At 41.7% G+C, this 18,210-nt stretch overlaps 1 protein-coding gene and 1 long non-coding RNA gene across 4 annotated transcripts in view; one reads left to right on the plus strand and one right to left on the minus strand.

Annotated features, from left to right (window-relative positions):
• Window positions 1-18,210, minus strand: part of LOC105498754 (uncharacterized) — a 112,348-nt gene that overhangs the window by 74,653 nt on the left and 19,485 nt on the right. Inside the window, exon 4 of one of the 3 annotated variants that reach the window (XR_011612372.1) lies at window positions 1,402-2,014. The exons of 1 other annotated variant lie outside the window; for it this stretch is intronic. This is a non-coding gene — a long non-coding RNA (uncharacterized lncRNA). Of the gene's footprint in view, window positions 1-1,401; window positions 2,015-4,967; window positions 5,174-18,210 lie in introns of those variants that run through there. One more of the 3 variants, XR_011612373.1, reaches the window with a different exon arrangement.
• The window catches only part of LOC105498755 (solute carrier family 28 member 3), a 64,744-nt gene continuing 46,751 nt past the window's right edge, over window positions 218-18,210 (plus strand). The window contains exon 1 of the mRNA XM_011771072.2: window positions 218-426. Coding sequence (XP_011769374.1) covers window positions 367-426 — 60 coding nt within the window. The 5' untranslated portion in view covers window positions 218-366. The remainder of the gene's footprint in view (window positions 427-18,210) is intronic.

The raw sequence follows: 18,210 nt of genomic DNA on the forward strand, positions 1-18,210 counted from the left end.
CAAGGGCAGGTCAGGGAAGGGAAGGGAAGGGAAGGGCAAGGGTCCTTTTCTGTTTTGTGCACCACAAGAGTTTTCTCCCCAGGAGTGCAAATAGGATGCCAAAAATAGGGATAAAGGAAAAGAGTAATAAAGTGGGCGGGCCAGCACTAGATGCCTCCACCCTGCCAACCCGCCTGCCTCTCTGCCCCACCCCAACCAGGTGTCAGCCCTAGTCATTCAGGAGGTTATTGCAGAAGTTTCCAAACTGAAGCAAGCAATGCCAAAGTTCCTATAACAGCAGGTGGCTTTCTGACATCAGCAGAGACTGGTGCTTTTTCCCAGGTACAAAGGACCTCCAGACCAGAGCCAGCCAGCAGCAAAAACAGCATGGAGCTGAGGAGTACGGCAGCCCCCAGAGCTGAAGGCTACAGCAACACGGGTTTCCAGGTGAGCAGAGCTTTCCTCTTATGTTTAAGGCCAAGTCAGTGGAAATGCTGCCCTTTCCTTAGCGCCTTGGCAAGTTTCTTACCTAAGCAGGGAGATTATCAGGACAATAAGATTTTTAACGGCACACTTTAAGCCCATTATTTTTTCTTCTTGGGCTCTTCTGGGTTGACAAACCTGAAAAGTCTCTTTCAATCGATGTGTTGTGATCCCTATGGTCACTTAGAAAAAAGACAGCCTTCTTCTCCTGCCTTTTTTCCCTTCTGGCTCACAGGAAGGGTACATTATTTATCTTCGGGCACCTTCCCAAAGAACTAGTGAGAAGGGAAGAATGGGGGAATTTAGATCCTGGCTGGGGTAGTGCTTCAGGGTTCCTTTTACTCAAGCTAAGTCCCGGAGCCCCTGTCAGATGGCCCAGGTACCTGCCCCAGAGCAGCTGGATTACGCAAATCAGTCTCACTTCATCAACCAAAACTCACTGAGTGATTAATGCTGCTCAGCCCAAGGCTAGGTGCCCGCAGAGACCCAGAAGGAGACCTGTTGGAAACACCTGGGATGGGGATTTCCAGGGCTGTTTTTAGGTGTGGTTCCTTTCCTGAGCTGACACTCAGCATGGGCACTCTGCAGAAGATGGGAAGCCTGCATGAGCAAGTGTGAACAATCCCTTGGGCTTTATGGTCTGCTAGATGGGCAAAAGGAAACTTTGAGGTGCTAACCATGAAAGGAAAGAGGGAGGTAAAAGGACTCGGACAGGAGTCCGGACTCCAGCACCCACAAGTTCCTGTAACTTCCCAGAGCCCCAGTTTGATCCTCTGTCCCATGGTCACAGTGATGCTCATCTCCATGAGTAGGCATTGGGTTACCATTTACAGGTCACAAGTGTAGGAGAGGAAACAACTTCCTCTACCCTCTTAGGTTGAGTGCCTGAGGCCTGCGAATTAAACCGACATAAAACAGATTAGCAGGAGAAAAGGCACACAAATTTTATTCATATTTAAAATCTCACATGTGGCCGGCAACGGGGCCTCATGCCTGTAATCCTAGCACTTTGGGAGGCTGAGGCGGGCTGATCATTTGAGGTCAGGAATTTGAGATCAGCCTGGCCAACATGGTGAAACCCCATCTCTACTGAAAATACAAAAATTAGCCGGGTGTGGTGGCACACGCCTATAGTCCCAGCTACTCGGGAGGCTGAGGCAGGAGAATTGCTTGAACCTGGGAGGCAGAGGTTGCAGTGAGCCTAGATCGTGCCACTGCACTCCAGCCTGGGCAACAGAGGGAGGCTCAGTCTCAAAAAAATAAAATAAAATAAAATAAAATAATAAAATAAAATCTCACAGAAAAGAAGTGGAAAAACCTAATAGACTCAGGAGCTTATACACCATTATAACAAAGGGCAGCAAATAGTGAAATGACTGGACAAAGGAAAGGAGGGTTAGGCTTTTAGGGGCAATAAACTGGGGGTGTAGGGTTGAACTAATGGAAGATAAGGGTTATTTTATCGAGATTTGTTTGTGCAGATTCATCTCAGTGGCATCTCTGTCTCTGGCGATAAGGTTCGCTCTCTTCCTTGCGTGAGGGAGCCGGACACCTGTGCAAGGGAAATATCAATAAATGTGCTGCTTTTAGGAAGATGGGGGATGGGGGAGGGCAGAGAGCTCTTTCTGTGTCTGCTTTCTTTTTCATAGCCTTCAGTTCAAAATATTCTTGTGCCAAAATGGGGGCATTTGGAGGGTGGCACATCCTGATCTCTTCTCTAAGGGCTAAGTGAGGGGGAAAAGCATAAAGCATGGGGCCCATTCTGATTGCAGAGAATGGAAGGGATGGAATGGGATAGAGTCAGAGGAAGTATGGCAGCAAGAAAAGATATCTGCAATAGAGAGGGTCCATGTCACAGCAACTGGCTGCTCCCAGGGAGGAAGGCAAACAACACTGGTGATCGTTCACTGTCTTCTAGCAAAACTGCTGTTTTGTGGGGGAAACATCCCCTTACACCTGCCCCAGTAAAAGGAAGGAAAAATGAAAGGAAGATTCCTCCTAGTCCTGTAAAATTTCCTGTCATCCTTACTCACTGGATTGATTTAAATTTGAATTTCTACATTTCAAAATCAACACAGTGAAGACAATTTGTCTTTCAAGAGAATCGGAGGCTTCATAACTCCTACCAAGTTAATAAGTATGAGTCTAGCCTTGTTTGACATTCAGCTCTCTGGCTACATTATCTTCTTGAAGGAAAATTAATTGATTGTAAAATATGTGCTACTTCACTCACATTATTAAATATGCATTCACATACCACCAGGGCTTCCAAAGAAGTTAGGATACTTACTTATTCAGCTTGTCCTAGTCTGTGAATTGTTCTAGAAATTCATTTTTCTTCTTCAGAGGTTAAGAGTGCCCTTGGTAGACCAAAGTTCTAATTTTACTGAGTAGAATTACCTTCATAGCTTGAAATGCTGATGTGGGTTCCCAAAAGGCCTGTGCCTGTCAGACTTGGTGCAGGTACAATGATTACATCTGTCTATGGATTACCGGGACAGGCTCTCATCTGGACTGTTTCTCAAAGAAGTGAGCACCAATTGCTGTTTTCATGGAGCCAGTACTCCGGGGGGAAGGGTTAAACAGGAGCACAAAGTCAGTGATACGGGTTATAGGAGAGAAATGATCTCACATCCAAGAAAGGATTTCACAGCTAGAGCACATTTCGTACATGAGAGAGGATTTTGTAACCAACAATAGAAAAGAATGTTTGGGGTTTTGTTTTGTTTTCAAATCTCATTTTATTGCACCTCCAAATGTTTTCTATGAATAAGTAACTTATTTCTCATATGGCTGAGGATGGAAATGACTTCATTCAACAGCAGTTGCAAATAAGACATTTGCTATTTATGAAAGAAATTCGGATTGGCATTTGAAGTATTGTGTGTATGTAGAATATCTAAGGATTTCTTATTTTATTTTAAAATATTTTTTAAACCTTAAAACAGTCAACAAACTGGCTCTTGATTTTGTGCAAGATGTTCCCATCAGTCCAGGAAAAATAACTGCCTGAAAGGACAAAATACATACACGTGTGTGCACACACCCACACATGCACACACACACATACACACACACACAGGCTAGCATCCCCAGGCCTCAAGGTTCTAAGCAGGGCATCTCAAACACAGCAGAGTATCATACCAACGACTCCCACACCTAAAAACAGTGACTGGGTTATTTCTTCCAATGCTTGCTTTTCAACAAGAATTTTTGGAGGCATGTATTTATTCAGCAGAATCATCAACTGCCCCCTAGATATGGCCGCCTCTAAGAAGGGATACCAACTTAAGAAAGAATAATATGCTCTTCTTGCCCTCAAGGAGAAGGACAGGCAGAAATAAACATACAATTACAATATAATTGATGTTAAGGAAAATGGTGGAGGTTTGCACCAAGTGCATTGTATTCTTATATTTATTATTTTTTATATTTTGTTTTACCAGGGCTGGTCTCAAACCCTGGCCTCAAGCAATCCTCCTGCCTTGGACTTCCAAAGTGCTGGGATTAAAGTCATGAGCCACAACACCCAGCCAGCACCAAGTGCATTGTAAATAATATGTAGTTGGAGCTGAGTTAACTGAGGAGTCTGTGACAGCATCACCAAAGGAGGGAGGATTTGAGGATGATCAGGTCACAGTAGGAGTCAGGGTGGGCAGAGCACCGCAAGCAGAGAGAACTATCTGTACACAGATTCAGAGCCCTAAAGGAGAAGAGCACATGAGCCTGGGATGGAGGAAGGGAACACGGTATAGGGAAAGAGGGCAGGCTGGCATCAGGTCAAGTGGCCTCTGTGTGTGCTAAGGCATTTTAGAAGGAATCGCTCAGAATTTACACAGTCAAATTGTGACTTTTTTTGAGACAGGGTCTCACTCTGTCACCCATGCTGGAGTGCTGTGGTATGATCTCAGCTCACTGCAGCCTCGACCTCCCAGGCTAAAGCAATCCTCCCACCTCAGCCTCCCGAATAGCTAGGACTACAGACATGCACCACCACACTTGGCTAGCTTTTGTTTTGTTTTGTTTTGTGTTTTAGAGATGAAGTCTCGCCCTGTTGCCCAGGCTGGAGTGCAGTGGCACGATCTTGGCTCACTGCAACCTCCACCTCCTGAGTTCAAGCAGTTCTACTGTCTCAGCCTCCTGAGTAGCTGAGACTACAGGCATGTGCCACCACACCTGGCTAATATTTTGTATTTTTAGTAGAAACAGGGTTTCACAATGTTGGTCAGGCTGGTCTCAAACTCCTGACCTCAAATGATCCACCCGCCTCAGCCTCCCAAAGTGCTGGAATTACAGGTGTGAGCCACGGTGCCTGATCTAATTTTTGTATTTTTTTGTAGAAATGAGGTTTCACCATGTTGCCCAGGCTGGTTTCAAACTCCTGAGCTCAAGCGATCTGCCTGCTTCAGGCTTCCAAAGTGCTGGGGATTACAGGTGTGAACCAACACGCCAGGCTGATTTTTTTTTTTTTTTTTTTAATATTACTTTAGTGGTCACATTGAAAGTGCTTGCAAATGGAGAGAGATTTGTGTGTAGCTGGGACATCTGTTGGGAAGTTACTGTCATAATCCAAAACAAGGTTAAAGGCAGTGGATGCAGACACTGGGGTGGAGGTAGTAATACTGATGAGGTAGCCCCTCCACAATGAAATTCAGGAGTAAAGATGAGGCTGTAAATGCTGCTCTGGCTCTGAAGATTTCTGTTTTCTCCTCTGTAAAATAGCATAATAATGGTACCTATCTTGGGATTGTTGAAATAATTAAATAAGCTAATATTATGTATGTATGATGGACATTATATATATACACACACACACACATATGTATATACATACTTGTGAAAACAGTGCCTGGCACATAGTATGAACATAATAATAGTAGCTTTTGATGCTGAGTAGTTTAAGGATAGTGTGGAGTCAATGCTTCCAGCTTGGGATGTCAACTTGGAAGTGATTCCCCTTATTTATTTATTGCTATTGTTTTAAATAGAGACAGGCTTCACTCTGTCACCCACGCTGAAGTGCAGTGGCACAATTATAGTTTATTGCAGCCTCCAACTCCTGAGTTCAGGCGGTCCTTCGACCTCAGCCTCCTGAGTAGCTGGGGCTACAGGCACACGCCACCACAACTGGCTAAGTTTTTTTATTTTTTTATATTTGTAGAGACAGGGTTTGGCTATGTTGCCCAGGCTGACCTCAAGAGATCTTCCCACCTCTTCCTGGACTTCCCAAAGTGCTGGGATTACAGGTGTGAGCCACCTCGTCCAGCCTGCACAAGGCTTTATTTAGGTAGAAAATCTTGGAATAAAGTTAGAGCAAAAAGGAGAGTGAGTTCTCTTTGGGGCCTGTTGGTTGAAATTAAGTTGACTCCAAGCATCTTCATGAAGAAGGAGATGAAGTAGGAAGCTTGTGGCATACGTCCAACCTTCAACCGGAGCTCAGAAGAGGACACACATTTGGGAGCTGTTAGCATAGATATGAGCAATATGAGCATGGATAAGACCACTGTGAGGGAAGCCTGGGAAACAGCAGCGCTTATGGAGTGGGGAAGTTAGAGATGTCAGAGAATGAAGCAGGGAGCTGCAGGGAGAGAAAGAGCAGCAGAACCAGGAGAGGGGTGATCTGGAGAAGTCAAGGAAAAGTAGAACCACAAGTCAACAGAAAAGACCCCGACAGGACAGAGGAGTCTATAGAATGAGGTCATGGGTTCACTTGACTTGCCAGCTACGAGGTTACTGGTGACGCTAGAGTTGGGGAAGGAGGAGAAGTTTGTGTTGTGAGTGAGAGTTAGGCTAGGAAAAATGGGAGCAGAGTGAACGCTCTTCTGGTGCAGTGGTGGTGCTAGGGAGGGGCGGGGAAGGGGAGTACCTAGGGCGGGGCAGGCGAAGGCAGTTACGGGGAGGTGTTTTTATGTAAAAAGAAAAAAAAATTCACTGTGAAATACAACATACAGAAAAACAAATATACAACTTGTAAGGCGAACTGTCACTCAGGTCAAGAAACAGGATATTGCCATCCCTCAGGGTCCAGCCCTACACATTTCATCACTGCTGCCTCCCTTCCCTGGGGTAAACCCAACCGGGGGTGACCACTGACCCAAATGTGGGGCAATTACTTCCTTGCTTTTCTTTACACCTTAACTTCTAATTATGAATCCCCAAGCAGTACTTTTGCCTGGTTTTGAACTTTATATAATAGAAACACACAAAATGTATTCTTTGCTCATATTGAAACTTTTTTTTGTTGTTTTTTTTTTTTTGGAGACGGAGTCTCGCTCTGTTGCCCAGGCTGGAGTGGCGCAATCTTGTCTCACTGCAACCTCTGCCTCCCCAGTTCAAGCAATTCTCCTGCCTCAGCCTCCTGAGTAGCTGGGAATACAGGCATGAGCCACCAGGCTCTGCTTGTAGTTTTAGTAGAGACGGGGCTTCACCCTGCTGGCCAGGATGGTCTCAAACTCCTGACCTCACATGATCCACCCACCTTGGCCCCCAAAGTGTTGGGATTACAGGCGTGAGCCACCATGCCTGGCCATCAGCAATCTGAGATTCACATGGTGTTGCGTGTAACTGCAGCTCATCCCATTTCATTAATGCATAGGATTCTGTCATGTAAATATTCCACAACTGATACATTTTGCTGCTAGTGGACATTTGTGTTATTAAGTTTGGGGATTTTGGAGCTTCTACAAACATTGCAGCTAGGGACACTGTTATCCATGCCAGGGGGAGTATCTGTAACAAATTTACTCTGGGGTTGTACTTAGGAGCAGAATCGCTAGGCCACTGGAATAAACATATGCTTTCAACTTTACTGATAGTGTCAAATTGGTTTCCTAAGTGATTTTACCAATTTACATGTCCATCAGCAGAGTGAGTATTCCCATTTCTCATCATTATTCAGCTGGCCTTTTAATGTCAACCATTCCGGTGGGTGTGTAGCAGTATGTCATTGAGTTTAGTTAAAATTTTCCTTTTATTGGTTGTTAGATGCCAACTTTTTAAATACCTGCTCAACTTTCTTGCCCTTCTCTACTGGATTTTTTTTCCATTTTTATTTGAAAGAGTTCCTTAGATATTCTGGTTACAAGCCTATGAAAGGAAATTAAATTTTGGGACGCCAAACTCATTTAACCAAAGGGAAAAGTCAAGCTGGGAACTGGGTCACACAAACCTGTTTCCCCCTTTTGGTTCCTAAATAAGATGGCTACAAGATGAAAAGCTACACACTTCCCCATGTTTTGCCCACAAGGAAATTCCTGGTGAGTTGTTAAAACTTCACCATGGCAATGTAAATTGATAACTTATCTTTACAGGTGCAGTCACCCCAGATACAAATGCATATCTGATTGCTCCCCTACCCCATTTCGTCTGTATTATTTACATAAAATGCAGATGCTCCACATTTTTCCTTTGCCCTCTTTGTTTACGTGAAAACTGTGTGCTTCTCAATATCCCTCCCTTTCTCCTTTAAATTTGGAGCCCTCAAAATCATCTTTGGAGAAAGGCATAGACCTGTCTCCCAGGCAGTTCCTTAACTTTGGCAAATAAATCTGCTAAAATGATTGAGACTTGTCTTGTCATTTTCCTCAATTGACAAGCCCTTTGTCAGTTATGATTTGTAAATATCTTCTACCACTGTGAAGCCATCTTTTACTCTAATGAAATATTTTGAGGAACAAAAGTTAATTATATTGGTCCCATTTAGGAAACATTAGGACAAAAGTTAATTATATATGGTCCCGTTTAGGAAACATTGCTTCTCTTTCCTGCATCTTGTCTAAAATCTCTTTTCCAACCTGCAAAATCATGAAGTCTTTTTTCGAACAAGTGTAACTCTGTATTACGATGAAATTGCTTTTATTAAAGAAATAGATAAAAATGGTTAAGTACAATTAAATGGCTCCAAAAGTCTTACAATGAAAACAACAGTCCTGCCAGTTGTTCTTTCCAGAGGCAAGCACTTTTCATTCTCTTAGTTTTTCCTTCTGGTAGTTACCTTCATGGGTTTTTCCAAATTATTATTTTTTAGTTTTTCAAGTGAACGCATATATTAATACATGACATTTTTAAAAGCCTATTCAGTTTAAAATGCATCCTAACAGTCCCCTGCGCCATCCCTCCTAATCCTCCAGAGCAATGACTTTTAACTCTTTTAGCAATGTCTTCTATTTTTTTCCTCACATAACTACTTAGTCATTTCTTGATTGTTTTATACATTATATAGTGACTTCTTGATATGACAGATGAGGATTTATCTCTTACACCATCACTGTCTTCACTTTTCCTCCCATATTGTCCCAAAGTAGTTACCAGATTTAGGGGCTAAGCAGTCACCACATCATTATGACAATGTATATATTGCTCATTGTTGAGAAAAACAGCGTATTATGCTCTAAAATCCTGAAGATATTTTCTAAAAGCTTACTCTTTCATTCACATTAAGGATCTCTATTCCCCTTGAAATTGAGTTTAAGGTATAGTGTAAGGTAGGAGTCAAGTTTGCTTTCCACATGAACATCCACTTATTTTGGCATTATTGTTATTATTATTATTATTATTATTTATTTATTTATTTATTTTGAGACGGGGTCTCGCTCTGTCACCCAGGCTGGAGTGCGGTGGCGCGATCTCGGCTCACTGCAAGCTCCGCCTCCCGGGATCACGCCATTCTCCTGCGTCAGCCTCCCGAGTAGCTGGTACTATAGGCGCCCGCCACCAAGTCCAGCTAATTTTTTTTTTTTTTTTTTTTTTTTTTTTTTTAGTAGAGACGCGGTTTCACCGTGTTAGTCAGGATGGTCTCGATCTCCTGACCTGACCTCGTGATCCACCCGCCTCGGCCTCCCAAAGTGCTGGGATTACAGGGGTAAACCACCGCGCCCAGACGGCATTACTATTTTTTTTATTTACTTTTAACACCACTCAGTGATCAACATTGCTTTAAAAAAAATGTATTTTCCCCATTCCACAAATATTTTGCCACGTGTCCATATTTGGGAGAGGCTTTTTGGAACAGGGCAACTGAAAGATGTTTCCAAACTCAGAGGAGATGGGGAGGAATCCAAAGAGATGGAAGTTAACAGCAAGAGAGGTCAAATACAGTTGAGAATTTCTAAGAGGAAAATGCAGGAATTTGTTTTAACACATTTATTAAAGGGCATCTCTTGGAATCCCAACTCAAGTCTCCTCCTCCCTGTGAAAGAAGCAACCAGCCTTGCCACAGGTGCTCTCAGAGGCACAGAGCCCAGGATTGCTCTGAAGTCAGTTGGGTGGAACCCACTTACCAAAGTCCTGAAAGTCCTGGGAGAGGCCTAGGCTGGGGAAATGGGCCTCACTCTGCACGAACACACAGGAAAGGCTGAGTTACTCCATGAGGAAGCCAGTCAAGCAGGTTTGGAGAGTTTGTTAAATGGAGGTCATAGTTTGGGAGATCATGTAAGTGCAAGTCCCATTAGGGATCCAAACCTGCTGGAGTATGGGCAGAGTCAAGCAGGTACTTTGAATACAAACGTTCTGAGGTGGGAAGTAACTATGTTATGTAGGGAGGAAGAATATTGTTTCTCCTTAACCCACTAGCCTGGGAGGTCAACATGAATCACATTGAGTACTTTTTCACATTGCTCAAGAGGTGCTTGGCTGGAGCTTCCTAGATTCAATTAAAACACACACACACACACACACACAAACACATGACAATAATTTGCTTTGGGGAAGGAGGTTAAAAAAAAAAAAAAAGCATATTCTCTACTCTTTCTTCAAATTTGCATGATCACACCTCGACTTACTTTTAGGGGAAAACAGTGTAGGGGATTATAAACCAAATCACTTCCATGGCATCTCAGAGAGAGGGTATAACGATTTATTTTTTCCTCATTCAAACATTCCTGAAGAGGTTCCCCTTAAAACTGAGGAGCCACTTACTCATCAGTGGTTGAGGCATTGGAAAGAAAACAGGAAATAATAAATAATGTAAAGATACATTTTTGCTGAGGGCTAAAGCAGAACTATCTAATATACAGCACAAGCCAGATAAGCAATTTAAAACTTTTCTGCAAGCCCATTAAAAATCCAAAATAAAGTAGATATAACTCTTCACTATATTTTAACTATATTTTATGGAACCTCATATATTGAAATTAATGAAATAATTTAAATTTGTTTCATACCAAGTCTATGAACATCCAGTGTATATTTTAAACATACAGTACATGTCAACTCTAATGCTACATTTGTATCAGAAATACTTCATCTGTTTTTAGATTTCATAAAATGTATAGTTGTAAAAAGTAGATTCATAAACAAGTTGTTCCAAACATGCTTAAGTGTTTTTCAATACATGGATCTAATGTTCAGTTTTAAATTTAAATTTAAATTGGTTAAAATTAAATTCAGGTCCTTAGTCATATTAGTCCCATTTCAAGTACTCAGTAACTACTTATCGCTGGTGATTATTCTATTGGATCACTCACGTAAGCTGTATGTTTTTGGTTTTGGAGTTCATACACACACACAAATCTGGTTATCCTTCCTCTTTAAGGACCTGACCACCAGATTTATGCCAAAAAATTAAAGCAACAACTTGACATTTATTTCTGTAATATCAGTAGTAACATCTCCTCTTGCATTCATGATTTTAGTTATTTGTCTTCTCTCTCTCTTTTTTTTTTCTTGGTTTCTTTTTTCCTGGATGTTTCCTCGTTGGGAAGTTTATGGTTAGTAATTCAATCTCTTCACTTGTTATTAGTTTTTTAAGCTTTCTTTTTCCCCCTTTTTAAGTAAGTTAAGAACCAACTTTTGGTTTCATTGATTCTCTCTTTTGTTTTTCTAGTCTTTATTTCATTTGTCTCCACTATAATCTTCATTATTTCTTTCCTTCTGCTAACTTTGGGTTTCGTTTGTTCTTTTTCTAGTTTGTTACAGTAACAGATTGGGTTATTGATTTGAGATCTTACTTCTTGATAACATAAACAATTACAATTATAAAATTCCCTGTAGGCACTGCTTTAGCCATATTTATAAATTTTGGTATATTTTCATTTTTGTTATTTATTTATTTATTTGTGATGAGGATCACGCTATGTTGCTTAGGCTGGCCTCAAACTCCTGGGTGCAAGCAATTCACCCACCCCACCCTTCCAAGTAGCTGGCACTACAGGCATGCATCACTGTGCTCAGCTTTATTTTTCTTTCTTCTTCTATTTTTCATGAGACAGAGTCTCACCCTGAGCTTTATTTGTATTAATTTTTTTTTATAAGACAGACTCTCACTCTGTCACCCAGGCTGCATTTTAACTCTTATCAAACTATTTTCTAACTTCCCTTATGATTTCTTCTTTAATCCATTGGTTATTTAGGAGTGTGCTTAATTTCCACATAATTTCTAAGTTTCCCCCAAATTATGGTTGGGGAAGATACATTATCTTTCAGTATTTTTAAATTTATTAAGATTTGTTTGGGCCTAACATGTGATCTAGCCTGGAGAATGTTCTATGTGCCCTTGAGAAGAATGTGTATTCTACTTCTGTTGGTGGAGTGTTCTGTATATGTCTATAAGGTCTAGTTGGTTTATATACCACTGTTCAATTCTTCTATTTTCTTACTGACCATCTCTCTAGTTCTATTCATTACTGAAGATGGGGTAATGAAATAGCCAGCTATTGATTAACTGTCTACTTCTCCCATGAATTCTGTCAGTTTTTGCTTCATGTGTTTTAGAGCTCTTTTATTATGTACATATATGTTAAAATAGCTCTTTGATAAATTGACCCTTTTGCCATTTTAAAATGTCTTTTGTCTCTAATAACAATTGTTGTCTTAAAACCTATTTCAGCTGATATTATTGCCACTCAAGCTCTCTTTGGGTACTATTCGCATGCTGTATCTTCCCCATCCTTTTCTTTCAACTTATTTAGGTCTTTGAATGCAAAGTATGTCTCCTTTAGACAGCATATATTTGGATCATGGGGTTTTGTTTTATTTTGGTTTGTTTGTTTGTTTGTTTGTTTGTTGGACATAGGGTCTCGTTCTGTCACCCAGGCTGGAGTGCAGTAGGGCAGTCGTGCGTGGCTCACTGAACCCTCAACCTCTGGAGCTCAAGCAATCCTCTCACCTCAGCCTCCTGATTAGCTGGGACTACAGGCACATGTCACCGTGCCTGGCTAATTTTTGTTTTTTTGTTTTTTGTTTTTCATTTTTAGACAGAGTCTCGCTCTGTCACCCAGGCTAAAGTGCAGTAGCATGATCTTGATTCACTGCAACCTCCACCTCCCAGGTTTAAACAATTCTCCTGTTTCAACCTCCCGAGAAGCTGGGATTACAGGTGCCTGCCACCACACCCGCCTAATTTTTGTATTTTTTGTAAAGATGGAGTTTCACCATATTGGTCAGGCTGGTCTCAAACTCCTGACCGCAGGTGATTCACCTGCCTCAGCCTCCCAAAGTGCTGGGATTACAGGCATGAGCCACCGCACCCAGCCAAGACACACAGGATTTTCTAAGGAACTTCAAAATAGATCAGATAATGGCAGTTATCTGAGAGTTGGACTTTGGGTAACTCCAATCTCGTTTTACCCCCTTCAAAATGGCTATACTGCTAGTTTTCATGATTTCAGGGTTGTTGAGGCTATCATGAGTCTGTGGAGAGGGAAACAGAACTAGGATAATTTAAGACACCACAAAGCATGATGTTCTGAGATTCTGAGTCATTTTATTTGAAAAGCATTCTCTGGAGTGCTGCAAGTCTTTTTTTTTTTTTTTTTTTTTTTTTTTTTTTTTTTTTCAGAGTTCTGAAAAAGTAATTTTGACAGTTTTGTCAGTGTGGTGAATGGTACCAGCCACATTTCTAGACTAGAATGCATTGGATAATCAGTCAGGAGTAGAACAAGGACTGAGGTTTTCAAGATTACAGCCATCTCTACTGCCTTTTACCAAAACTGGGGAAAAACTTGAGGCACCTAATGGTCACAGAAAAAGGAAAGGAGAAAGAGATTGGACAGTATTATTTCTACCATAAGTGTCCCAAGAGAGATGCCCTCCTAATTTTATTTTATCTTATTTTATTTTGCCCTCTTGATTTTAAGAGAGTTCTTTTGAGGTGATATGTTTTTAGGGGGTTTTTGTTTTTGTTTTTTGAGACAGAGTCTTGCTCTGTCACCCAGGCTGGAGTGCAGTGGCGCGATCTATCTCGGCTCACTGCAACCTCCGCCTCCTGGGTTCAAGTGATTCTCCTGCCTCAGCCTCCTGAGTAGCTGGGATTACAGGCATGCACCACCATGCCCGGCTAAAATTTTTGGTATTTTTAGTAGAGATGGGGTTTCACCATGTTGGCCAGGCTGGTCTCAAACTCCTGACCTCAAGTGATCTGCCCACACTGGCCTCCCAAAGGGCTGGGATTACCGGTGTGAGCCACCACACCCAGCCTGAGGTGTTATGTTTTGATTGACTAGAGAGTAAGACTTGTTTTTTGTTTGGTTTGGTTTTTTTTAATCCATTTGTAGGCCTAGACAGATTGCCACAAGGATGTCATGTCAGGAATGATTGGAAAATCCCTGATTCAGCCATGAAGACACAGGCTTTAATTGGCTCACAGGACAATGTGTCCTGCAAGCATATCCCCAACCTTCAGAGAGTAGGCTGCAGGGAGGTTTCAGAAAAATGCTCTTGCTTCAGTTAGGATAGAACTAAGACTAGTTCCCAAGCTCTGGGTTTTGTTTTTGTATTTTTCTTTTGATAACCTTGGTACCAATAGTCTCCAGTTTTACTTTTTATTACTGATGATAAAACCTCCACTCTAGTTAATTACTTTAAAACGATGGTGGTGATCCCTGCCGAACCATCTCATTCAGACACTGTTGATGTTGAATGGAGAAGCTGGGCCAGGATACTTCCTGAGCTCTTATTTGTCAAATTAGGAAAAAAAAAGTTCAAAGGTGAGGGTATCTGGAATTTTACATAGAATAGAAATGATTAAGCATGAACTCCAAATCTGTATTATTCCACAGAAGTTGGGAACTTGATTGCAGATATAGGCAGACAAAAGCACAACACAATTTCCACTTAAAGCCACGATTCTGGATCTTTGAATAGCTGCTACTTCTACCCCACACAAGGACTAGGTATTTAACTGCGCCCAGCCGGAGATAGCGATTTCTTAGCAAAATGCTGAGTCACCTGCCTAAGGAGTCACCGGTCAGTTTTCAGTAATGAAAGGGATGATTACCAGGAATAGGTGAGTCAGGAAGCCAGGAAATGCACCTGAAGACTTCTCAATCTTCCTTCTAATATCCTGCTTCAAAACTTTGTTTTTGTTTACATTTTCTCTGAAAGCCAAAACTCTTTGACATAAATTACGGCAATTATTGATTCAACAAAAAATTTATTGAGCTCTGACCTTGTGCCAGGCATTACGCTAGGAGCTGGAAACAGAAAGCTAGTTTGGTTAAAATTAATTAAACAATGGCAAACCAGCACAGCACAGTCTGTGAAAAGTCCCATTCATGGCAAAAGGTGACCTCACCTACTTTGACGGTCAGGGAGTCACTCCATTTTCCAAATATTCCAAATGAACATTTATTTTGTACGCTTTTATTATTTCATTCATTCATTCAACAAAGTATATTGAGCAACTGCTCTGTGCTAGATGGAAGGAAAATACTAGGGGGGGCACAAAAGATATAATTCCCCAAGCTACCATGTCAAACACTATTTTTTTTTTCATGTTACATTATGTGGAGAAATCAAGGCCCAGAATGGGAAAGTAGGATTCCAAGTTAGGACTCCATTTAAAATAAAATAAAATAAAAGGTAGGAGAGGCATGAGCTGGGAGATAGAAAGAGTAGTAAAAAAAGGCAAAAAGGAATAGACACCAGTTCTCCTGATTTACCTCAGGGATCCTCATTGATTGCAAAATCTTGGTCCCTCAAATCCAAAACCAATGATAAGCTTAAAACTAAATTTGTAAATTATGTGGACTCAGGAACATTCCAGAATAAACTAGCCAGCAACCTCATAAGGGGTTGTAAGTAAAGTGATGGTAAACATTCCTCCATAAAACATGGCCCTAAAGCAAGCCATTAATGTGAGGCAAGGTTGCTTTACACCATGGGAGAGGTCAGCTATAGTCCAAAAGGGGCCAAGACAGGCAATTCTGCTTATTTAATGATCCAGTTGCCTTACTCTCCTGACCTGCTCAACTCTGACAGAATACCAAAGGTTCTGAACAGCACAACCTATGAAGCTGCACAGTCACTGAGTGATGGGTCCTGTCAGTATCCCTGCCTTTCAATCGCATCACTTTACAGTTTCACTAGCTTTTAAGACTGCTGTTTGTTTGTTTGTTTGTTTGAAGACAGGGTCTCACTGTGTCACCTAGGCTGGAGGTGGAGTGCAGTGGTGTGATCTCAGCTCACTGCAACCTCCGCCTCTGGAGCTCAAGCAATCCTCCCACCTCAGCCTCCTGAGTAGCTGGGACTACAGGTGCATGCCACCATGTCTGGCTAATTTTTGTATTTTTAGTAGAGACAGGGTCTCACCGCGTTACCCAGGCTGGTCTTGAACTCCTAAGCGCAAGCAATCCACCCACCTTGGCCTCCCAAAATGCTGGGATTACAGGTATGAGTCACCGCACCCAGCAAAAAGCTTTTTTATTTTTCTAATTTAATGTACTGAACCTGATTTTCACATCTACCAGACTCCATTAGTTGAGAAACATCTGCAAGAAGGAAGTTGGTTAGAGAGTACTGGCCTGATTTGTGCAGCCAGGGAGGTTTGAAAGAAAAATTGCTTAATCAAGGATCTGACCCATACAGATAAAACAAGTGGCGAGCACAGGTCTATTTACATGATGTGCTGGCTCCAGCAAGGAGGGGATAGAGAGACAAAGGTTCTCACAGTGACATGTTTAGGAGCCAGCAAATGTTAGGCTTCCTGTTGGCCCATATCATCACTTCCTTGTTCCCCTGCAAAGCATGAGGTCCTTTAGGTCAAAGAAGAGGAAGAAAGAAGTAAGGGAGGAAGGATTGAGAAAGCACAGGAGTGGGTAGGAGAGGTAGCTTGTAATGCTTCTAGTACTGACTGTACTCTACATGGCCTAGACCTTGGCGAGAGATCAATAGCCTGTCATTAAGGAGGACATGGGAGAGGGAGGAAAGTGATGAGCTTCTAAAAAAAGCCAGATTTGGAGGGGCGGGGGATGTCAGTGGGGAAGGTCAAGGGAGGGTGATAGATGAGGGATGTTAAAAATCAAGCACTGGGGCTGGGCACAGTGGCTCACAACTGTAATCCCAGCACTTTGGGAGGCCGAAGCGAAGGGATCACAAGGAGTTTGAGACAAGCCTGGCCAACATGATGAAACCCCATCGCTACTAAAAATACAAAAATTAGCTGGACACAGTGGCACATACCTGTAGTCCCAGCTACTAGGGAGGCTGAGGCAGGAGAATTGCTTGAACCCAGGAGTTGGAGGTTGTGGTAAGCTGAGATCAGGCCACTGCACTCAAAAAAAAAAAAAAAAAAAAAAAAATTCATGTACTGAATCATAAAAATGACAAAACATAGGTTCTTCAGGTGAAGAGGCTTCAGTCAGTCTGCCTGGATTTTCCAGGCCCACCATTTAGGCAACTCATCTATTTCTCTATACCTGTTTGCTCATCTAAAAATAGGTATACTAATACTCCACATCATATAATTGCTGGGAAATTAAGGTAATATACTGGTGCCTAGCAAATGTTCAAATATCAGCTATTAATCAACCATTTAGTTGCGGATGCTGGTACAGGCCAAACCATATCTTGAAACCTAGATGTAAAATCTGCCTTTTCCTATAGCAAATACTGCAATTCATTTATGTGAGGCCTGTGGAAGTTGCCAACATGCCGCTCTGAGTTGTCATCATGTCAGTAAAATAAAAAATAAATAAATAAATAAATTCAAAAACAAAAACAAACAAAAAAAACCTCAAATTCCTTAGGTCCCTGCCACCCCAGGAGAGCTTGGCTCTCCTTGTCGTGTCTCATCAAAGGACTTTCTAAAGTTATTTTTCTAGCATCTTGAGTCATTCTGATCTGTTTCCTATTTAGTCAAATGCATTTCTTAAATGTTTTATATACTGTGAATTCATTCGGGTTTTTTTTTCCTTTTTTTTTTTTTTTTTCTTGAGACAGAGTCTTGCTCTGTTGCCCAGGCTGGAGTGCAGTGGACAATCTTGGCTCACTGCAATGTCCCCCTCCTGGGCTCAAGCAATTCTCATGTCTCCCAAGTAGCTGGGATTACAAGCGTGCACCACCACACTGGGCTAATTTTTGTATTTTTAATAAAAACAGGGTTTCTCCATGGTGGCCAGGCTGGTCTGGAACTCCTGACCTCAAATGATCCTCCCACCTCAGCCTCCCAAATTGCTGGGATTACAGACATCAATCAGCCACTGCGCTGGGCCTCATTCTCTGTGTTTCTGATTTGAGTAATTTACATTTATTTACTTAGCACTCTTTGGAAAGAAGAGCTTAATGGTCAAGGTGATTTTAGAAATCACCAAAAAGTAACTTTTTTCCAAATGTAGACTTGAGTTCGATTTCATTGAACATGAAGGAAGATCCCAAGTTGTGATACGTGCTGCATAAACCAATGATAGCAGAAGCAAAACATGTCTTTGAATTAGCTTAGGGACTATTCAAGATATTCCAAGATGATGGTATCATTAATGAAGTCCGATGTCTCTTGACACTACCTTTATCTCTCCCTCTCTTTTTCTTCTTATT

Source organism: Macaca nemestrina, chromosome 14 (assembly GCF_043159975.1).
Source record: "Macaca nemestrina isolate mMacNem1 chromosome 14, mMacNem.hap1, whole genome shotgun sequence".
In the NCBI taxonomy this organism is placed as follows: Eukaryota; Metazoa; Chordata; class Mammalia; order Primates; family Cercopithecidae; genus Macaca; species Macaca nemestrina.